The sequence below is a fragment of the Malaclemys terrapin genome, chromosome 25 (assembly GCF_027887155.1).
Source record: "Malaclemys terrapin pileata isolate rMalTer1 chromosome 25, rMalTer1.hap1, whole genome shotgun sequence".
Taxonomy (NCBI): Eukaryota; Metazoa; Chordata; order Testudines; family Emydidae; genus Malaclemys; species Malaclemys terrapin.
In genome coordinates this window covers 15,454,881-15,477,349 of record NC_071529.1, presented here as the reverse complement: position 1 = coordinate 15,477,349, position 22,469 = coordinate 15,454,881, and the positions used below count along the sequence as shown (strand labels likewise).

The following is a 22,469-nucleotide window of genomic DNA, read 5'->3' as shown; positions in this document are numbered from 1 at the left end:
GGGGCTAGGTGAGGTTGTGGGGGGCACTGGGGACCATTGAGGTGGGGGGGCTAGGTGAGGTTGTGGGGGGCATTGGGGACCATTGAGGTGGGGGGGCCCGGGTGAGGTTGTGGGGGCATTGGGGACCATTGAGGTGGGGGGGCTAGGTGAGGTTGTGGGGGGCATTGGGGACCATTGAGGTGGGGGGGCCCGGGTGAGGTTGTGGGGGCATTGGGGACCATTGAGGTGGGGGGGCTAGGTGAGGTTGTGGGGGGCACTGGGGGCCCCGGGTGGGGTTGTGGGGGGGCTAGGTGAGGTTGTGGGGAGCACTGGGGACCATTGAGGTGGGGGGGCCCGGGGGGGGCTAGGTGGGGTTGTGGGGGACACTGGGGGTCTGGGTGGGGTTGTGGGGGGGCTAGGTGAGGTTGTGGGGGACACTGGGGGTCTGGGTGGGGTTGTGGGGGGGCTAGGTGAGGTTGTGGGGGGCACTGGGGGTCCGGGTGGGGTTGTGGGGGGCACTGGGGGGCCATGTCTCTCTCTGTGCTGACAATCCCCCTCCCCACAGTGCCGCGATGCTGCTCGCCGGGTTGGCCATGGTGCTGGCGCTGCTGTTCTGGGCCTGGCGCTGCCGCCCGGGGGGCGCGGGATGCTGGGGGGCCCGGCGGCGGCCCTGGGGGCTCGTTCTCTGGCACTGGCTGGCGCTGCGGGTGCTGGGCCGGGCCGTGGGCTGGCAGCGCCGGCACCTGGAGCAGGCGTCCAAGGACGTGCGGCGGAGCCAGGAGCGCCTCCTGCTGCGGCTGCTGGGGGGAGCCGGGGCCGCGGAGCCAGGTACCGGGGCAGGACGTCGGGCGCCCGCGGGCAGGCAGGGCCCGGCGCTGGGCGAGGGTGCCAGCCCCTGGGCCCCGGTCCCTTGTGGGCAGCCCAGAGCCCGGCGGGGGGATGGGGGTGGGCTGGGCTGGCCCCTCCCAGCAGGGCGTGGGGGGCTCAGCCTGACCCCGGCACGTTCTCCCCGCAGACTCGGCCGTGTTCCGGGCGCGTCGCCCCCTGGCAGAGCGCGGCTCCAACGGGGCCGAGACCCCTGCCCACCCGGCACTGCCGACGGGGGCCTGGGCTCTGCTTCGGAGCAGCTGCACCGCGGACTCCCCCCTGCAGGTACGTGGGGGCAGCCGGGCAGGTCTTGCAGGCCGGGGGTCCCCCCCCTCCCCCGCGGGTCTCGGGGCCTCTTCAGGGTGCCCGGGGGGCGGGAATGTGCCTCGGCCCCCATCCGTGTGCCACACGGCCCTGCTGCACCAACCTGGGGCTGAGCCCGAGGGGGCTGGGGGGAGGCTGCCCCCCGTCGGGTGACTGAGTGGGAGAAAGCTACAGGGGAGGGAGGTGCCCTAGGCTGGGCTGTTACCCCCCGGGGGGGGGAAGGGGGTGTTACAGGCTGGTACCCGGGGGCAGGGGAATACAGTGACTGTGTCTGGATGCCCTGGCTCTGTCTCCATCTCGCTCTGTCCCCACCCAGGGGCCCGTGTTGTACCTGGACGTCCTGAGCAGAGTCTTCCCGGAGGCCCTGAGCCCGCAGGGCACTGCCCGCTTCTCCTGGGCCCGGGGATGCTCCCTGCCGGCCGCAGCCTGGCCGCTGCCCACCCTGTACTGCACTCCGGAGGAGGCGGGCACGGTGCCCTCGCGCGCCGCGGCCCTGTATGTGCAGCTGTTGTTTGCCCTGCGGGAGCGGGAGCTGCGGGCGCTGGAGGCCGGGCTGGTCTCGGAGCTGTACGATGCCCTGGGCGTGCTGCGCGCCAGCTGGGAGGGCCTGGCTCAGGACCTGGCCTTGGGGAGGCTGAGTTCCCGTCTGGAGCTGCCTGAGGGGACCCGGCGCCGGCTGGAGCAGCTGCTGGCGCCCGACGCGGCGCGGGCGGCGGAGCTGAGGGCAGAGTGCGCCAGGGGCTGGGACGGCGTCGCCCGGCGCCTGTGGCCGCGGCTCCAGGTGGTGGTGGCGGCAGAGCCCGGTGGCGAGCAGCTCTACGGGGAGGCCCTGCGGGAGTCGGAGTGCCAGGGCCTCCCCCTCTACTGCCCCTTCTACGGCGCCGCAGGAGGTAAAGGGGCATCGGCCGGGCCAGGCAGGGGCAGGTCAGCGCCGTGTGCAGGCAGCAGCCCCGTAAGCAGAGCCCAGTGGGGGGGTGCAGTGAGCCCCAGCCCTGCGTAGCAATGGGGGGGCCAGCGCTGGCTGTGAGGGTGTTTCCAGCCCCCCGCCCCTGAGACAGCAGCAGCTCTATGCTGCACAATGGGGCTGCTATGGGTCTGTCTGCGGGGGCCGGGGGGCCGTGTGCTCTCCCTGTTGACTGACCCAGTGTCCCCCACCAGCTCTGCTCGGGGTGAACCTGTGGCCGGAGCAGCCCGACTCCCGCTACCTGCTGTGCCCAGACTGGGCTTTCTGCGAGTTCCTGCCGGCGGGGCCGGGCGCTGAGGGGCCCCCGGGGACCGTGCTGCTGGCGGACGTGCAGGCGGGCCCGGAGTATGAGCTGGTGCTGACGGCCCAGGCTGGATTGTCCAGGTGCCCCCTTTCCTGCCACCCCCACACACCCTGTGCCCTGCACCAGTCCCCTCTGCTCCGCCACCCCCACATGCCCTGTGCCCCGCACCAGTCCTTTATGCTCTGCCACCCCCACACGCCCTGCGCCCTGCACCAGTCCCCTCTGCTCCGCCACCACCACACGCCCTGCACCAGTCCCCTCTGCTCTGCCACCCCCACACGCCCTGTGCCCCGCACCAGTCCCCTCTGCTCCGCCACCCCCACACGCCCTGTGCCCCGCACCAGTCCTCTATGCTCTGCCACCCCCACACGCCCTGAGCCCCGCACCAGTCCCCTCTGCTCCGCCACCCCCATACGCCCTGCGTCTCCCACCAGTCCCCTCTGCTCCGCCACCCCCATACACCCTGCGTCTCCCACCAGTCCTCTATGCTCCACCACCACCCCATACATCCCCCACCAGTCCCGTACACCCCGTGCCCCCGCCCCCCACCTCTCAGCATCTGCCCCCCTCCCCCACCCCGGTATGCCCCATGCCCCCTGCTGTTCATGGGAGGCCGCGATGGAATGGGGCCGGTTGCGGGGGGATACGGCCGTGTCTCATGTTCTCTTTCCCCCTTTGTCCGTTAGGTGCCGCGTCGGGGAGGTGCTGAAGGTGGCTGAATTCCACAACCAGTGCCCCGTGGTGGAGCTCGTGCGCAGGTGGGGAGAGTCAGCTCCACACACCCCCCCTGCCGGCTCCCCACTCACTCGGCTGCTGCCTGGGGAACGCTGGGGACCAGATGGGGGCTGCCCCTGCACGGTGCTTTGGGGGGAGGCTGAAGTGGGGTGGGGGCTCCCCTCCCCAGTGCTTTGAGGGTGGGGGTGGGGCTGTTCTGGCCAGAGAGTCTGAGGCCATGGCACTGCCCCCTGCTGGCAGAGGTGGAGTCACCTGATTCCCACCCTCCCCCCTGCCCTTGGCTCCCCAGGCTGAGCCAGACCCTGAGCGTGCGTGGGGAAGGCGTCCCCGAGGAGCGCTTCTACCAGAGCCTGCGTCGCGCCGTGGCCATGTGGCCGGGAGCCCGGCTGGTCGATTACGTCTGCGCAGAGAGCAGCCTTCTGGGTAAGTGTCGCTCCCGGTACCCAGCCCCATGCTGGCATGGCCTGGCCAAGGGCCCTGTACGCATCCTAGGACTCCTGGCTTGAGACGGTCTGGCCCCCCACTGCCCCACTGGCTCTGCCTCCGGGGCTGCTGCTCCTTTCAGCACCCCTGGGTTTGCCTGACCCTGACTGTGCTCAGGCCCGGCTGGCCGTGCCCCCAGCCTGGCTCAGCAGGGCCTGGTTGCGGGGGTGTCACGGAGTCCCCGGGCGATGCTCTGGAACTGCTCCCCACAAAGCCAGTCAGGACTCTGGGGAGCCTCCTCTCCCTCGGAGCAGACTGTCTTCAGGGCAAGAAGCTCACACGGCTTCACCTCCGGGGTCTGACCTTGGAGCATTCAGCATATGCTCCTCCATGCGCTCCCCACAGCGAGTCCGCCCAGCGGGGTCCTGGGGGAGCCAGAGGGTCCTGCACCCCCCACTTCGCAGTCAGACGTGACTCTCAGCCAGCCAGTAACACAGAGGTTTATTAGATGACAGGAACAGGGTCTAAAACAGAGCTTGTCGGTCCAGCGAATGGGATCCCTCAGCCGGGTCCATCCTGGGGCCCAGCGAGCCAGATACCCCCGGCTGCACTCAGTCCTAGTCCCCAGCCAGCTCCAACCCTGAAACCCCCTCCAGCCCCTCCTTCTCTGGGCTTTGTCTCTTTCCCGGGCCAGGAGGTCACCTGATCTCTTTGTCCACCTTTAGCTATTTCCTTGCGGCGGGGAAGGGCCCTGGCCACTTGTTGCTAGGAGACTTAAGAAAGGCATAGGGGAAACTGAGGCACCGACACTGTATTCAGAGGAAACATTAAGACCAGCCCCACCTCGTCACAGGGGCTGGCGAGACGGCTGGGCAGGAGGGGGCCGAGCTGCCCGGGGCTGTGCCTGGCACTAGCCTTGGTGTTGTGGAGTGGCCCGGCTAGGCTGGGTGAAGCCCATTGGATCCCCACGTGAGGTCCAGATCCCAGTGCTCCGCTGAGGAGGGAGCAGCTCTGTGCCTGTCAAGCCAGGTGCTGCCCCAGGGTGCTCTGGGTCCCTGCCCCGCCACAGGGTTTTTCCACCCCCATCCCTCAGCTCCCAGCGTGGGGTGTCTCTCCTGCCCTTCCAGCTGGGTGGGTTAACGTGGGTCCGTGCTGCCCCCCAGGTGCCTCCTCCGGGGTCTGCGCCCCCCATTACCAGGTGTTCGTGGAGCTGCGGGGCGTGCGTGATCTGTCGGAGGTGCAGCGCTATAAGGTGAGCGGCTTGGGGAAGCAGTGGCACGGGGCAGGGCTGGCAGGGGCAGTTGGGGCCATGGGCAGGTGGGTGTCCCCCTGCCCCTGGAAGGCTTTGGAGGGTGGAGCCCTTCCTCCTCCAGCCTGCAGGAGGGAGCGATCCTGCCAGCTCGGGGCTGCTCCCAGCACGGACTCTGGCCCCAAAAGCGCCGCACAGGTGCCCCCGCCTGGCCTGGGATTTTCCCCCGGGGAGGTCTGTGCTGCCATGGCTGGGGTTGGCCACTAGGTGGCAGCACACTCGGATCAGGTGCCCAGGTCGGCCGGCTGCAGAGCCGGACCTGGACGTGGAGCGGTTCCAGCTGCGCTGCTGGGGACAGGGCCTTGGCTCCCGGGCTGGGAGCGCACAAGGGTGCACACAGCAATGTCTGGGGCAGAGAGGGGCACCGTCACCCTCACGGCGCAGGGGGGCACTTGGTACAGCAGAAGAGCCAGACGTTTGGCCAGTGGAACTCCTCGCCACAAGGTCTGACCGAGGCTGGGAGCAGAGCTGGATTTCAAAGGGGCCTGGATGTTGCCAGGGGTAACGAGACCCTCCAGATGCAAATGAGAGGAGAAAACATGGATCGGGGAGAGCCCCTCCTGCTAACAGTGTCCCAGCACTGCAGGGCATCTGGCACCTTCCCCCGGCCGCAGCTGGGACGGCCACTGTGGGCAGAGGCACCTGGGCTTGCCGGGCCCAGCCAGGCCAGGCTGGCGACCTGTGGGGTTAGAAGGAGCTTTGGGGCACGTGTGAGGTGGAGGGTCTGACGCGAACCTCGGCTCCCGGGCCGGAGCTCAGCTGCACCCCTCTCTCTTCCTGCAGCTGGATCAGTGTCTCCAGGAGGATTTTCCGGTCTACAAAACCTTCCGCTTAAAGGGCAGCATTGGGCCGGTGCGGCTGCACCTGGTGGCGGCCGGGGCCTTCAGGGAGCTGCGGGATGCTGCGGGCTCCCCGGGCCCCATGGCCAGAGTCCTGAGGGAGAAGCGCCTGCTGCACTTCATCCAGAGAAGAGTCATCTCGTGAGGCCGGCCAGCCCTGCGGTGCCGTTGGCCCAGCGTGCCCTCGCTCGGGCTCTGCTTGTGCTGCCGCTCGCAGGGGGGCAGGGAGGGTCCCTGGTGTGGGGCAGGAGGCTGGGGAGGTCCCTTGGGGCGGCTCCCCGTCTGGCAGAGACTGCCCGCAGAGCTGGTGGGAGGCATGCACAGCGTTTCATGGTGCTACCGCAGGCGGGGGGACCCTGTTGGCGCGCTGCATCCTGCGTGGCCTCCCCGTCACAGAGCGCGCTGTGGGGAGCCGCAGGCCCCCGCCTGCAGCCCAAGGGCACGGGGCAGAGTGGAGAAGTTGCCTGATCCCGCCCCTGAGACCTGCCAGCTCCCTGCGTTCGGGGCCCGACCTGCTGGCGATGCTGTGCCCTGTCGGGGAGCGGCTCGTCCACCAGATGGCGCCAGCGTCAAGTTCACCGCCCAGCTTGGCGCCAGGTGCTGGCTGTTTGGAGACCCAGCCCCTGGCATGGGGAGAAGCAGGGCTGGCTGCCCTGTGCCCCCAAGTGGGGAAGGAGGTTTGCCCGGGGCAGGGGGTTGAAGAGGTTGAGGCGGCTGGTGAGATCAGGGCTGATCGCTAAAGGGCAGCAGCTGCCCCTTCCCCAGAGTCTGCGCTGCGGGCAGCAGGGCAGCGCAGGGCTGGTCTCCCCATGGCGCCGCTTGGGGGCTGCGGCTCAGAGGGGCCCGGAGCCTCTGGGGCAGAGCCAGGAATCGAACCCCGGCGAATGCTCCGACCATTGCACCCTACTTCCTCCGTCAACGGAGCAGCACGAGGGCTGGCTGGCTGCAGAAGAAGCTGGAGTCTCTCCTCTCCCGCGGCTGTGTGACTGTGATCCTTCCTGACACGTTTATTACCAGGCGTTCTGCTTGTGCCTTTTGCCCCAGGCTCTGCCTCTGCAGCACCCTGGGAATGCAGCCACCTCTGGGGTGCAAGGTGGTGGCTGCAGAAGGGAGGCCAAAGACATGGGGGAACCACCCCTGGATCCTGGGGCCCGCACGGCGCTGACAGGCCCTTGGTTTGCAGGGTTGGGAACCAAATCGCTCTGCTCCGTGGAGCTGAGCTGGGGCTGCTGGGAGCTGCAGGGCAGGTATGGATGTCGCACCTGGTGCTTACTAACCTGCCCCCTGGCTTGAAGCTCCCGGCTGTGGTGTCCTACATTGTGCCAGCAGCCTGGGGCACGGCGTGTGGGATCTGCTCCTGCGCTTGTGTGGCCCTGCGGGGCAGGGGCTGGGGCTGGGGCTGGCGCTTGGGAGGTCGAGATCGCCGGCAGCCCGTAAGCTGCTCTGCAGCACGTGCCTCCGGTTTATGAAACAATGGGCGGGGGGGGGGGCTGCTTTTAATGTTTCAAAAAGCAAAATAAAGCCGGATTATCTCTGAACATAACCACCGGGCCCTGCGCTGTGATTGGGGCTTTAATCCCCATTAAGAGATTTCTAGCTCGAAGGCCGACTCTGGGCTTGATTAACGAGTTCCCCTCGTATCTGTTACGAGGCAGCCGCCCCATGAATATTTCCCCAGTTCGGCATCTGTCGAGGGGACCCTGGGACCGTCTGGCTGCCTGTGAGATCCAAGCACAGCGGGCACAGGACCCGGCTCTTCCCAACAGCTTGTTAGGGTTTTATTCTGAAGGCAACTGAGCTGTGATGTGTAGGAAGCCTGCTGGGCGGACAGCTGGGCCTGGGGTCGGGAAAGCAAAGCCCCTGGCAGGAGCTCTGGCCTTAGGAAGACACACAAAGCAGCCCCCAGCGTGGGACTGAAATAGCGCATTTTCTATGGCTGATGAGCAGGCAAAAGGCCCTGCCCCCCCCCCCCCCCCCCCGTCCATGCTGGGCGAAAAGTTTCAACCAACGTTCTGTTGCAAGTGGAGAAAAAATGTTGGTGGGCTGGGGCAGGGAGAGGGGCCTGGAGCTCTGCTGGGAGCCAGCACGCCTGGCCTCGCGCCAGGGGCTCCCGCTCTGCAAAGCGCAGGGTGAAAGCCCCCTGGCTGGATTCTGGGGGGCGGCTGGCTCCGTACAGCACCCCGTCAGGGCCTGCTGCGTGCCCAGCCATCAGCCCGTGAGTTAATGGGCCCGGTCCCTCCTGCAGGCTCCGTTCAAATCCACCTTCTGCCACCCTCCCGCCCTCCTCCGGGCTGCATTCGGGGCAGCCGGCCTCTGCAGCGCAGATCCAGCCGCCCTCCTGCAGTACCTGGTGCTGAGTGATGCTTTGCTACGGTCAGAGTACGCCTGGCCCGCTCCAAAGCACTCGCCGGTCCAGGGCCCCGGCCTGTTCCCTGAGCGGCTCAGGGCAGTTTGAGATTAACTCTGCAGGGACCGGCACTGACCGCGCAGTAACACGGGCGGCACGTGGGAGCAGCGCGAGTGATTTCAGCCCTGGCTTGGTTTGCAGGAATTCCGTCTGGTCCTCGGCGCGCCTGGTGGGAGCTGCGGGGGTCTTGCCTCCGCTGGATTGTTTCCTGCTGTGGGGGCAGCAACCGAGGGGACCAGGGTGAGCCCTAGACAGGAGATAGATATACACATGGACGCAGCCTTCCCAGGGGCGCACTGAGCTGTTCCCCATCCCGTTCTTGTCCCTGTCCCAATGCCCTGTGCTGGTGAGCGTCCCGCGGCGCTGCCGTCCCTGGGGCCCATCCCTGGGTTCTCTACGCTGGAGCCCGCAGGCTGCTCGCTTTATTTTCTTTTCCTCACTGCCACCTGCTCCAGTGCCCGGGTGGAAGCCGGGTTAGTCACTGCTATGGAACGGGAACGTCTGTGTGTCTGAGTGGACGTGGCCAGTGCAGCCCGGGGTATTGCACACACGGGGTCAGGGACCTTTCCTGCCTGCAGTTTGGGGCCCCTCACAGCCCGCACTGCAGGGAAGCGGCAGGGGGTCCGTCCCTCACAAGGGCCCACACCAGTGGACGAATTCATTTCCTCCCCTTAGCGCCCCTCTGTGTGCGATGAAGCCCAGCCTGTTCGCTCTGCCTAGCCGACGGCGGGCTCCCGGGGCCGGGCTGCCAGGTACAGTGGGGCTTTGCATGGAGCTAATCTCCTTACGCCTCCCTCCCTGGAATCAAGGGAGACGGGCCCAGTGCTGGGGCGGCTCTAAGCGCTCACATGGGGTGATTAGCTGCTGCCAGGAACACCTCAGCCCGCTGGCCCGAAATTACCACTGGCTGCTTTGCAAACCGGAATGAGTTGGGTTATTTGTGCTCAGGGCCGCCCAGAGGGGGGGGGGCAAGTGGGGCAATTTGCCCCGGGCCCTGCAGGGGCCCTGCGAGCCCTGGCCTGGCGGCGGTCCGGGTCTTCGGCGGCATTTCGGCGGCGGGTCCTTCAGTGCTGCCGAAGACGCGGAGCGACTGAAGGGCCCCCCCAACGCCGAAATGCTGCTGAAGACCCGGACCGCTGCCGGGTGAGTACAAGCGCCGCAGCTCCCCCGCTTTGCCCCAGGCCCCCTGAATCCTCTGGGCGGCCCTGTTTGTGTTAGGGTTGCCCCTGGAAAGCCTAGCTGAGATCAGGGCCCTGTCGTGCCGGGCGCTGCCCAGACCCCAACCGAGATCAGGGCCCCGGCACGCCGGGCGCTGCCCGGACCCCAACCAAGATCAGGGCCCCGGCACGCCGGGCGCTGCCCAGACCCCAACCGAGATCAGGGCCCCAGCACGCCGGGCGCTGCCCAGATCCCAACCGAGATCAGGGCCCCGGCACGCCGGGCGCTGCCTGGACCCCGACTGAGATAAAAGAGCGAAGTAAGTTCCTGGAGGATGGGTCGATCAATGGCTATGAGCCAGGCTGGGCAGGGATGGTGTCCCTAGCCTCTGTGTGCCAGAACCTGGAGATGGATCACTTGATGATTCCCTGTTCTGTTCATTCCCTCTGGGCGCCGGGCATTGGCCACGGTCAGACAGGACACTGGGCTAGACGGACCCTTGCTCTGACCCGGTCTGGCCGTTCTGATGCGCTCAGGGCCCCCATTGTGCAGGTGCCACCCAGCCCTGGCAGCGCAGGGCCCCCGTGGGCTGGGAGTGGCCCAGCTGCACAGAGCTCACGATCTGGATCAAACAAGGACCACATCAAGGGTTAGCAAGTAGGTGGGGCAGGGGCAGTAGGATCTATTCTCACGGCTTAGAGAGGGAAGTTATGTGCTGCCAAGCGCCCGCTCCTGCCCCCCCGACTGACTGACTCTGTGTGTGGAGGGGGGGTCCAGTGGGGGGGCTGAGATGGGAGGCTTGGGGGGCAGATGAGGTGAGGAGTGGGGGATCCTGCTGGGGGTAGATTGGGGGGCTGGGGTGAGTGCTGTGTGCAGGGAGGGTGTTTGGGGGGCTTGATAGGGTTGTGTTGATGGGTGTCTGGAGTGGGGGGGGAGCAGTTTGTGCTGGGGAGGGGGGGCTGTATTGGGGTGTGTGAGTGTGCAGATGTGGTGTGCAGGGGTGGGATGCAGAGGGTGGGGGTATGTGGGGTGGGTAGTTGGGTAGGGTGTGGGGGGGTCGGGTGTGGAGAACGCAGAAAGTGGGGGGGTGTAGATGGGGTGGGGTGTTTGGGGTGTAGAGGGTGGGGTGAGTGGATGAGTTGGGGGTGGGTAGTTAATGGGTAGGGGTAGTTGGTTGATGTGGGGGTGCAGAGGGTGGGGCTGTGTGGTCTGGGCAGATAGGGCAGGGGTGTTTGGGGCACAGAGGGGAGGGGGTGCAGAGGGGAGGGGTGGGGGGTGCAGAGGATGGGGTAGATGGGGTGGGGGTGTTTGGAGGTCCAGGGGGGTGGGGGGATGCAGAGGATGGGGTAGATGGGGCGGGGTGTTTGGGGGTGCAGAGTGGTGGGGGGATACAGAGGATGGGGTGGATGGGGCGGGGGTCTTTGGGGGTGCAGAGGGCAGGGGTGGGGGTGTTTTGGGTGGGGGGATGCAGAGGACAGGGGTGGATGGGGTGGGGTGTTTGGGGGTGCAGAGGGCAGGGTGGGGGTGTTTTGGGGGGGATGCAGAGGACGGGGGGTGGATGGGGCGGGGTGTGTGGGGGTGCAGAGGGCAGGGGTGGGGGTGTTTTGGGGGGATGCAGTGGACAGGGGGCGGATGGGGCGGGGTGTTTGGGGGTGCAGAGGGCAGGGGTGGGGGTGTTTTGGGGGGATGCAGAGGACAGGGGGCGGATGGGGCGGGGTGTGTGGGGGTGCAGAGGGCAGGGGTGGGGGTGTTTTGGGGGGATGCAGAGGACGGGGGGCGGATGGGGCGGGGTGTGTGGGGGTGCAGAGGGCAGGGGTGGGGGTGTTTTGGGTGGGGGGGATGCAGAGGACAGGGGGCGGATGGGGTGGGGTGTTTGGGGGTGCAGAGTGGTGGGGGATACAGAGGATGGGGTGGATGGGGCGGGGTGTGTGGGGGTGCAGAGGGCAGGGGTGGGGGTGTTTCGGGTGGGGGGATGCAGAGGACGGGGTGGATGGGGCGGGGTGTGTGGGGGTGCAGAGGGCAGGGGTGGGGGTGTTTCGGGTGGGGGGATGCAGAGGACGGGGTGGATGGGGCGGGGTGTGGGGGTGCAGAGGGCAGGGGTGGGGGTGTTTTTGGGGGGGCGGGCTGGCCTCGGATCGGACCCCTCGCCCCAGCCCCAGGGGGTCAGGCTCGGAGCTCGGGGCGGGCTCGGCTGGGCCCCTCCCCCGCCCCGCCCCGCCCCGCCTCGCCTCCCGGCAGAGCCGCGCGGGGCTGCGGGGCGCGGGGCGGCGGAGCTGGGGAGCGGCCCCGCCGCGGAGCCCCGAGCCGGGGATGGCGGACGGGCCCCGGGGCGGGGGGAGCCCGAGCTCCGGCTCCGGCAGCAGCCGCGAGAACTCGGCGGAGCGGAGCCCGGTGCCCGCCGCGCCCCGCGCCAGCATCATGAAGGTGAGACCGGGACCGCGGCCCCCCCGTGCCCCCCCTGCACCCCCGCATCACCGGCCCCCTGCACCCCCCGCATCCCCCTGGCCCCCTCTGGCCCCCTGCACCCCCCGCATCCCCCTGGCCCCCTCTGGCCCCCTGCACCCCCCGCATGCCCCTGCCCCCCCCCCCCCCGCATCACCGCGCCCCCCTACAACCCCTCCGCCGGAACCCGCATCACCGGCCCCTTCTTAGTCCCCCCGCCCGCCCCGCCACCCGGGACCCCAGGCCCCCGCATCCCCCCTGCCCTCCTTGGCCGGGACTTGCATCATCTGCCCCCCCCCGCGGTGCCCCCCATCCCCCCCAGACCTGCATCCCCCCTCCCCCACCGGATTGGGACCTGCATTAGCTGCCCCCCCCCGGACCCTGGGACCTACATACCATCCCCCGGCTGGGACCTTGGGGCCCCCATCACCCACCTCCCCCCGCCAGGAAACTTCCCACCCCCCGCACCCAGGCGGGATCCTCATCACGCCCCCCCACATCTTTCCTGCTCACCTGGCACCACTGCCCATTATTCCCGCACCCTGCCTGCCCCCCCCCATTCTGCCCCCCCTCGTCCTCCCTGCTGGATGGGACCAGGGACCCCCCTTCCTCTGAGGATCCCCCCATCCAGAGCCCCTGCCCCAGCTCCTGTTTCTCTCTGGTCCTTCACTACATGTCTCCCCCTCCCTAAGGCTAACCCCCCTCAGCTCACTGACAGCCTCCAGATACCCCTCCCCCACCAAACGGGGGGAGATCCTGCCCCAGCCCCCACCCCTGGGTAGACGGCTCCACCATTGGGGCTGACTGGGGCAGAAAGCGACAGGGGTAGCTGGCTGGTGGGTGTCCCCACGTGCCCCGGGGGAGGCAGGCGGGGCGAGGGGGCCTGGGGGAGCGGTGGGGGGCAGGGGGGGCTGTTCACTTGTTCCCATCCAGCCTGGTCTCTAGGTGATGCTGAGCTGTGGGGGGCTTCCCAGTTGCTCAGAAAGGCTGGGGGCAGGGCCCGGGGCCCCCATTGGTATCTGTCTAGAAGGCGCTGGGCCCCATGGGGTGTCAATGCGGATTGGCTTTGGATTGACCTCGCTGTACCTGCGAGCAGGGGAGGGGGCCTTGCACTGTGGGTCTTCATCCAGCTCCCAAGGGTCCCCATCCCGGGTGTCCATGTTTATCTTGTGCCGGGGGGAGAGGGGCAGCTCCAGGTCTCAGGGCAGCTGGCGGACTGGGTTGTCTCGGCGCCTGCTGGGGCTGGCAGCGACCCGTCTGGGGAGGCGCACAAGGCCTGGCCCGGGCCGACCCGTTGGGTTCAGGTCCCGGGCTGGCCCCTGACGCTCTGGGCTCGGAGTTCAGCCAGGTGTGCACAGCACCATTGCCGGGTTGTACGCGCCTTGGGACAGGGCCTGTCTGGGTGATGCCCCCCTGGCTTGCCATGCACAGGCCCCCTGGCAGCCCCCAATCGCCTGGCGTCCCGAGGCCCCAGGGCTGGGGTTAGGAGCGGCTCTGTTCAGTGACGTTGAGGGCTGTGCATGGGGAGGGGACGTTGCTTCTGTGTTCTGGGGACTTCACCCCCTTTTTCTTGGTGGGTTGGTGCGTCCCCGTGGAAGGAGGAACGTTCGAGTGGCTCCCTGCCTGACCTCTGGGCACTCGCTCGCAGGGGAAGTCTCTTGCTGGAAGGTCGAGGGAGGGTCTGAATGTGCCCCTGGTGAGGACGGTCCTGGGGATGCGCCGGAGCTGGGGGGTGGCGAGTCGCACGTGTATTTCTAAATCTGTCCCCCAGTTGTGCCTGCGTCACCATTGCTGGGCCGTGCAATAGGTCGCCTTTGTCCAGAGCCCGCCTCCTCTCTTCTCACAGCCTATTTTAAGATGAAATTGCTGCTGTTCTATTAATACCTGGCGTGTGGGCTGCTCCCCGTGCTGCTGGCCCCGGCCCACGCCTCCTTTGTTGAGCACCGCGTTGTCTTGGCAAAGGGAGCGTTCGCGATCTTCGTAATGTGCGTACAGGGCAATTACAGCGCGATTGTTCCCCGTTCTCCAGGCAACTGAGCAGCCTCATTGTGTTCCCAGGGCCCTCGTGGGACGGTTGTGAGCGCGCTGTGGGTGGGAAGGCAGGGCGCGTGAAATGGACCGGGAGCGGCTCCCCGAACGCCGCGGCTCCAGCTGCGCTGGCCGAGGTTCCCCAGCGGTGCCCGCAGCCGGAACCGTTTGCAGCTCTGCCCTCGTTTTCCGCCCTGCCAGCTGCTTGCTGGGTTGATTTCCCCGAGTCTGGGAGACGTAGCAGGGCTCTGCAGGGCCTGGAATGACCCATGGGCCAGCTCATGGACTGTAAGGCCAGAAGGGACCCTGTGATCATCTTGTCTGACCTCCTGCCTGTCGCAGGCCACAGAACCTCGCCCACCCCTCTTGCAATTGACCCCTCACCTCTGGCTGAGTCACTGATGTCCTCAGATCAGAGATTTCACCACTGATGCCAGTGTAAACCTACCAGGGACCCGCGCCCGTTAGCCTGCAGCCAAAGACGTTGGAGAGGAAAAATGCCCACAGAGTATCTTACTGGTGGCCCGAGAGTCTCCCTGGGAGAGGCCCTTGGCCGTCGGGGCAACGGGGGGCATATCTATACGGGGTGGTGCCATCTGCAGCCAGCGATCGTCCCTGCGGCTGGGCGTGCAGAGACTGTGCGTCTTCTCTGAGCTAGCGGCGCTGCAGGACCTGGCTGGATCTACGGGAGGGTCGTACGGACAAGAGGCAGGAATTGCTGCCTGCGCCCTGACGGTCACACTGAGGATCGTAACTGTGCCCTCTGGCCTTTGAATCGAATCCCTTCTCTGAGTCCCGCTGAATGCCTGGGCACCCTGGTCCCCTTGCCTTGACGATCTCCTGCAGCTGTGAGTTCCACGGGTTAGTTCCATGCTGGGCTTGTCTCTGCCCTGATCCCAGGTGCGCTCTCCTCCAGATGGTGGGATGGGGCGAAGAGGAGTCCAGTCGCTATGTGACACAGCTCGTCGCCGCTTGCTCTTTGGGGGCTGGGGTCACAAGGCACAAGCTCTGCTCAATGCAACTGCCCCAGGCCTCCACCCGCCCCGTCAGGCTCGTGCTTTTCCTGCTGGTGCCCGTTCGGAGGCAGCTGCTGTGCCCTCCTCCCAAGAGTCACTGCGGCTCGGGCCTTGGCATGAGGGACAGCTGCGTCCCGCGCCCGGACTCTGCCCCGGCCCTGCCCCAACGCTGGTCTGGGTCTCTGTGCCCGTGACCCCGCGCGAAGGTTAGCTCTGGAGTCGGCCTGGGGGACTGGAGCTCCGGGCGGGGGCGGGGCTGCAGAAGGGGTGTTTGGCAGGGGCAGTTGTGGGTAGAACGACAAAGCAGCCCCCACGGCCACGTCACGTAGCTGACGCCAAGATGGCTCTAGAGCAAATGTCCTTCACCCTAATTGGATCCCGGCTCCTGCCTCGCTGGGTTCCCCGCACGCAGCCAGCTAATCTCGCCTCTGCGTGGGGCCGGGCACCTCCTTTCCTCTTGGCACTTGCCTTTGTCCGAGGCCTGATGAGATGGCTGGGCCTGCAGGGCCTGGATTGTGGGTGGCAGTGTTTGTCACGTGGTGTTGGGGGCGCCTGGCAGGAACTGGGCAGTGGGTCTCTCCTCTTTCCTGGGCGGGTTGGGGAGCCACGTGGCACCTTCAGTCCTCGGCAAAGACCCCGATGCAGGGGCCGGCTGTGAGGGCCGGAAGGGCAGTTCTGGGAGGAGTGGGCGTCTGGTTGGAAGAAAGGCCGAGCGCTCAGACCAGGCCCGTCGGGATCGCCCTGGGCCAGCACCCAGCACAGACCTCGCGGGGCAGCAGTAAACATCTACAGTGCTCGAGTGCCCCCAGGGCAGGAACCCCCCTAGACCTGATCGCCCCCCCATCAACACCTCAGTGGGCAAATACGGGTGTACCCCCACGTCCTTGGGGCCCTCCTTGGCCCCCCACTTCAGGTGTACCCTCGCCATGGGCACTTTGACTGGGGTCGTCCCCCCCGTCAGGGTCAGGTAGGTGTTGGGCACCACCCGATCTGGGGCCACCACCTCGGGCCGGGCCAGCGTCACCTCTGCGCCCGTATCCCAGTATCCATTGACCTTCCTCCCATCCACCTCCAGGGGAACAAGGTACTCGCTCCGCAGGGACAGCCCCGCGCCAACCCTGTAAACCAGAAACCCTTAGTCTGGAGCATCCAGCCCCCCAGAGGAGCTGGCCTGGAGCTCTCCTCCCTCCTTAGCAGGTGGTACTCTGCCAGCCCCCCTTGCCTGGGAATGCTGCCTCTCGCCCGGCTGGGTCTCTACTCAGTCAACCCTCTGTGGGTTGGGTCCGCTCAGTCTGTCCCTGAGCCTGAGGCACTGAGCCCGTATGTGGCCTCTCTGGCCACAGTGATACCAGCCCATGTCCCGTGGGTCCCCTCGAGTGGGTCGGATGGACCTGACGCCGGATGTTCCCCTTTGGTGGGCGTTCTCCGTATTTCCCCGCTGGGAGGTCCCATGGTGACTCTCTCTCCGCGTTGTGGCGGGCCTCTTCCTTTGGGACTCCTCCCTGTTATCCCCTGCCCAACTGTTCACAAACTCGTCGGCCAACTGGCCTGCTGCGGGTTCTCTGCCTTTTGGTCCATCAACCATCGCCTCAGGTCGGATGGGCACTGCTCATACAGGTGCTCCAGTACAAATAGGTCAAGCAGGTCCTCTTTAGTTTGGGCCCCAGCTGTCCACTTGCGGGCATACCCCTGCGCCCGGTTGGCTAGTTGTAGGTATGTGACCTCGCGGGTTTTACGCTGACTCCGGAACCTTTTCCGGTACATCTCAGGGGTCAGCCCAAACTCGCGGAGCAGGGCCTTTTTGAACAGTTCGTAGTCCCCTGTCTCTGCCCCTTTCAGTCGGCTGTATATCTCCACAGCTGTGGAGTCCAGTGAGGGGATGAGAAACTGGAGCCTGTCTGCAGGGTCAACCTGGAGCAGCTCGCAGGTATTCTCAAAGGCCGTCAGGAAGGTATCCATGTCCTCCCCCTCCTTACGCTGGGCCAGGAAGCACTTATCAAAGCTCTGCAGTCTTGGGTCCCCCCTCGCTCACCGCAGCCAGGGCCCCACTGCTCCTCAGCCTGGCCAGTTCCAGCTCAAGCTGACGTTGGTTTCCTCATGCTGACGTTGTTTCTCCTTCTCTTCCCGCTCCTGCTTCAGTTCTTGCTGCCTTAACTCGAGCTCTTTCAGTCTCAGCTCCCTGTCACATTCCCGTCGCATCTGCTCCCGGGATGGGGAGCTCCGCCGGGACGATCCCCTGCTGGCCGCCGGGGTTAGGGTGCCCTCGGTATTCGCTGGGCTTCCCCCAACCTCTCCCCTAGGTATAGGTAGGCAGGGTCTCGGGATGTCCTCGGCAGCAGTCTGACCCCTCCCAGCCATGTCAGGCCCCGGGGCCCACGCTGCATCCTCCGGGCGGCTTCCCTCAGGGACAGGGCTTGGTTCATCCAAGCGATCCCTCTCCTCCAGCCGGGCAATGAGCTGTTCTTTGATGGACCTCCCAATGCACAGCCCCCTCTGCCTGCACAGCTCCACCAGGTCGCTCTTAAGCCGCTTGGCATCCATCTTCCTGCCGGCCACTCGCCCGCCTGTGCTCTCCACTTTCCACCGTTCCAGGGGGTCCCCTAGTGTGCCAGCCCTTCTTCTGGTCACCACCTCTCTGCCAGGGTCGAGCGGCAGACTCCTCCACCCCTGGGACCACTCGCTGCAATCCCCCGGGGGACCCTGTTACTGCAAAAGTCCTTCTCGCTGGTCACACACTCCCAGGGGTAATAACCGTCTCTCTCTCACTCTTCAGCCGGCCTGGTCCCCGTCAATCCCCCTTCGTTTTACTGCTCCCCAGTCACTTACTGCAGGAAGCACCGTCCACGGGGTGCAGTACATCCCACCTCTGCCACCAGTTGTCACGGAGTGTGGGGGGACACAAGGCCCTGCAAAGGTGTCACCTGGCCTCTAACCCCTTCCTGGGTTCTCATGTTACATGCTCAGGTATTCTCCGTCAGCCAGTCTCCCATCCCCCAATGCAGACTATCCTAGCCACACTCCCCTGTCAGCATTCAAAGACCACAGTAAGAACAGTCCCAGTTCGTCACATACGCATGTCTTCCCAGCAGCACAGCCTGAGATCCAGACCTGCCCCCAGCCTCCCATGGCCGAAACTCGACTGCTTTCAGTTCCTCTGTGTCTCACGGTCCCCAGCAGCCAAACCCAACGGGGTATGAACGGGCGGAGGAGCCACCGGCTGCTTAAGGGAACGTCCCATAAGATTCCTAAGCAAGTTACCCAGAGCTCGGTGCCCGATCGGCTCACGGGGCCTCGGAGGCCAAAGCAGCGAACCCGGCCGGGGCCCTATGCGCGGCAGGTCACTGGCCATGGAGCTGTGGCAGGTACGGCATCGGAGCCCGGAGAGAGCCCAGCATGGTGCCGGGGAGCACAGGGAGCTGGTGTTTTGGAAGGGATTTGGCACGGCCCCTAGTGCCCGAGGGTGACCCGGAGGGGACGTCCCGGGTTGTTTTGGCCCGTGTGATTGGCTGAGCGGTGTTGGCTTCTCCTGCGAAAGCATCTGTCTTGTGCCTGGCCTGGCAGGCGTGACCGGGCGTGCCACTCGCCCTGTGCTGTTGTGATGCATTCGCTGCCTCTGGCCACGGGGGCACGCGGATGAGAGCCACGCTGGGCACCTGTGCCTCAGTGGTGCACGGGGCCATGCGCCCCGTACTGCCCCTGGCTGCCAGGGAGTCTCTTTCCTCTGCAGCATGGACAGCTGCAGTGTCCAGGCCCGCCCCCTTCTCATCTCGGCAGGAGCCGCGGTTCCCTGAGCCGCTTCGGAGAGCTTCCCTGGGCTGGGCTGTGCATTGAGACGTGAGGCTTCCTCTTCCTGCCCTCGAGCAAGGCTCACATAACCGCCGGCAGGAGCTGCCTCGCTGGGCCGGAGTCAGGCAGTGTGCGGTTAGCTCCATCCTGTACCGGGAAGCGAGTCTCTGTACCATCTGCAAAGCGCTTGGCGGGGCCGGGGCAGAGCATGCCGCTGCATGTGCCAAGGCGGGGGTGCCTGGCGGGGGGAGGCCGAGTCTGGCTATCCTGGAGCCCAGGAGCAGGGCCGCTCTGGCAGCACGGACCAGCCGCTCAGCCAGGTGCCGCCTGAGTTAGGTCGAGCAAAGCCAGCCTGGGGCGTCTCCGCCAGCTGGGGTCACCCCCCAAGTGCAGCGCAGAGAGGCCAGAGTGCATGATGTAGTGGCAGCCTCGCCCCGTGCGTCCAGCCACCACTGCCCATCAGCACCCGGCGACCGCGTTCCCCGGAGCGCGAGGGACAGGCGGGCCATCGACCAGCCCCCCAAAGTGAAACCATCACCCCACCTCCAGGTTGTGCCCCAGCTAGGTCGGGGGGTTCCTGCTGACTGTACTGGGGGGCGCCCAGGCATTGGGGGGGTGTCGGCCTGACATGACCCCCCTGCATCCGGGTCTCAGTCCAGTCGAGTGAACTCTGGGCCTGTTTCTCCCTGGCAGGCGAGGACAGGCCTGCGAGGTCACATCTGGCATGGAAGCCGTTTGATCAAAGCAGCTCCCCGCCCGGCAGTTCCTTTCCGGGTAGATTTCCTGTTTTCGGTTCTGGGCCAGGGCAGAGCTGTGCAGGGTGTGGGGCGAGCAGGGCGGTGCCTCTGGGACCGGGTGGGGGCCTGGGCCATGACCCCATGTGTGCAGCCGACCCTGCTGGGAACACAGCCCCCACCCCTGGGCGGGGGAGTGCGGGAGGGGCAGAGAGCTCCCTGCCTTGGACGGGAGCCACAGGGTCAGGGCGCGGAGCTTCGCCCCTGTGCTGAGCGCCCCTTCCAGGCTGCTTGGGGTGCAGCGACGGCCGGGCTGGTCTCTGCTCCACGGGACCCGTTCTCCCCCCACCCATGCAGGGGGCTCCCCTGGGGGCTCCACGCAGGAGCGGTGGCTTCAGGACAGCTGGGAGGGGGTTGGAGCATGGGGCCTGCTCAGGGAGAAGGGGAAGCACCTCCGATTGCCAGCCAGAACCCCCAAACTGGAGCCAGGATGAGAGTGGGGAACCCCCCAAGCACTGCCTGGCCCTTCCCTGAGCTGTGGAGGGAGCCCGCTCCCGCACCCCCCCGCTGGGCTCGCCACTTGCCCCATGGGAGCAGGGACGTCTCCCAGGGGTTGTCTCCATGTCCCGTGGCTGTGCCTGGCTCTGGCCAGGGGGCTGGTGGATGGCACCCGGGCATAGTAACTGGAGTGATGCCATGTTTGGTACCTCCCCAACCTGACTCGTCCCTCCGAGCTCACCCCCTGCCCCCGTGACTCGTTCCCCCACCCCGCGAAGGGCTGCTGGAGTGGGGGGAGCCGGCCGGTCCCCGGGACGTCTCTGCCTGTCGGTGGCCTTTGGAACCTGCTCCTGGCCTGGGTTTCTGCCCAGTGCTGGGTGCAAGGTGCCAGCAAGCCAGGTGGGTGTCGGGTGCAGTGTGATCGGTGCCAGCTCCCATCCCCCGCACACGTCCCCTGGGCCCAGGGAATCCCTGGGCAGGGCAGGACGTGCCGGGAAGCCCTAAACCAATGTCCCGCTGGGAGCCCTGTGCCGGCCAGTCTGCCACCACCCCACGCAGCCTATTGCCCAGCCCTGGGTGCTCTGCCCGCTCCCTGGTGCCTTTAAATACCGCGGCCTCTGCCCCCCAGGCCCTGCAGCGTCCCAGGCTGGCGCCTTGGCAGGTGGCAGGGTCTCTGCCGGGCAGGAGGCGCTGTGGGACCCTGGGGCCCAGCCCCATAAGTAAAGCAGCTTTGGCTGAACCAACAGTGGGTGTTTGTCTTGGGGCGGGTGCGAGGGCCCGGCGGCCGGTTAGTTCTGGCCTGGTGGGAGCCGGGAGCAGGTGCCTTGAGCACCAGACGCTGCCTGAGTCCGGTGCAGCTTGGCCGTGACCCCTCCTGTGGCTGGTTGGGGGCCCCTGGGTGGGTTCAGCTTGTTTCCCACCAGGGCCAGCAGCACTGACCGGCTCCCTGCCCACCTGCAGCCCCACGGGACCCAGCTCTGGCTTCTGGCACGACCGGCCCAGTCTCGCTGGCGGACACCTGGTGGAGCGGAAGCTGCTGGCGCCGGGCTGCCTCTCCAGAGCAATCTGGCAGCGAGGGGGGAACGGAAGCCAGGGGACGCAAGCGGATTGTGAAGCTGCTAACGGCACGTGGGGGGGGGGTGCCCGTGCAGCGGGCCCAGGACCCGTCGGCGTCACCATCAGCTGGTGACCGAGAGCAGAGGAGGTGCCAGCCCCCAGCTAGGGTGGCCCCGGGCTCCCCCGGCTGTTTTCATGTCCTGCCTTATCCTGGTCTGTTTGCTGCTGGGCTCTGGTTTGGAGTATCCCTGGGGTCTGTGCAGCCCCCTCACGGGCCCCCTGCGGGCTGTGCCGCCAGCCTGGCCCCAGGGCTCTGCCATCAATAAAGGGACGATGCACCTAATTAAATCAGCATGGCATCTGTGCAGCCGGCGGTTGGACCACGTCTGTGTCGTGCTGCCCCGCTCTCCGGGCTGCGAGCGTCAGCACTGGGAGGGGCCTGTCTCCTGCCAGAGCTGGGGACGTTGGCAGTGGGGGGGTTTGTGTCCTGGGGTGTTCGTACCTTTAACAGAAAATATGTGCCGGTGCCCCTCACTCCTGACCCGCAGCCCCCTGCTAGCCCAGCCCTGGGCTCCCCCAACACTGCCGGTGTCCCTCACTCCCGACCCGCAGCCCCTGCTAGCCCAGCCCTGGGCTCCCCCCAACACTGCCGGTGCCCCTCACTCCCGACTCGCAGCCCCTTGCTAGCCCAGCCTTGGGCTCCCCCCAACACTGCCGGTGCCCCTCACTCCCGACCCGCAGCCCCCTGCTATCCCAGCCTGGGCTCCCCCCAGCTCTGCCGGTGCCCCTCACTCCCGACCCGCAGCCCCCTGCTATCCCAGCCTGGGCTCCCCCCAGCTCTGCCGGTGCCCCTCACTCCCGACCCGCAGCCCCCTGCTAGCCCAGCCCTGGGCTCCCCCCAACACTGCCGGTGCCCCTCACTCCCGACCCGCAGCCCCCTGCTAGCCCAGCCCTGGGCTCCCCCCAACACTGCCGGTGCCCCTCACTCCCGACCCGCAGCCCCTGCTAGCCCAGCCCTGGGCTCCCCCCAACACTGCCGGTGCCCCTCACTCCCGACCCGCAGCCCCTGCTAGCCCAGCCCTGGGCTCCCCCCAGCCCTGCCGGTGCCCCTCACTCCCGACCCGCAGCCCCCTGCTAGCCCAGCCCTGGGCTCCCCCCAACACTGCCGGTGCCCCTCACTCCCGACCCGCAGCCCTCTGCTAGCCCAGCCCTGGGCTCCCCCCAACACTGCCGGTGCCCCTCACTCCCGACCCGCAGCCCTCTGCTAGCCCAGCCCTGGGCTCCCCCAACACTGCCGGTGCCCCTCACTCCCGACCCGCAGCCCCTGCTAGCCCAGCCTGGGATCCCCCCAGCTCTGCCGGTGCCCCTCACTCCCGACCCGCAGCCCCCTGCTAGCCCAGCCCTGGGCTCCCCCCAACACTGTTGGTGCCCCTCACTCCCGACTCGCAGCCCCTGCTAGCCCAGCCCTGGGCTCCCCCCAGCACTGCCGGTGCCCCTCACTCCCGACCCGCAGCCCCTGCTAGCCCAGCCCTGGGCTTCCCCCCAACACTGCCGGTGTCCCTCACTCCCGACCCGCAGCCCCCTGCTAGCCCAGCCCTGG

The 22,469-nt window shown here is 67.2% G+C and overlaps 2 protein-coding genes across 2 annotated transcripts in view; both read left to right on the top strand.

Annotated features, from left to right (window-relative positions):
* Window positions 1–501: 501 nt before the first annotated feature.
* Window positions 502–7,227, top strand: GHDC (GH3 domain containing). Its single transcript, XM_054014168.1, has 8 exons — window positions 502–807; window positions 995–1,131; window positions 1,487–2,060; window positions 2,329–2,518; window positions 3,125–3,196; window positions 3,463–3,596; window positions 4,760–4,848; window positions 5,689–7,227. Exons 1-8 carry the CDS (start codon window positions 552–554, stop codon window positions 5,887–5,889), a joined length of 1,653 nt encoding a protein of 550 aa, XP_053870143.1. The 5' UTR covers window positions 502–551; the 3' UTR covers window positions 5,890–7,227.
* A 4,331-nt stretch (window positions 7,228–11,558) lies between these two features.
* LOC128829307 (inactive phospholipase C-like protein 2) overlaps window positions 11,559–22,469 on the top strand; it is a 34,454-nt gene continuing 23,543 nt past the window's right edge. The window contains exon 1 of the mRNA XM_054014682.1: window positions 11,559–11,733. Within this exon, the coding sequence (XP_053870657.1) occupies window positions 11,620–11,733 (114 nt within the window). The 5' untranslated portion in view covers window positions 11,559–11,619. The remainder of the gene's footprint in view (window positions 11,734–22,469) is intronic.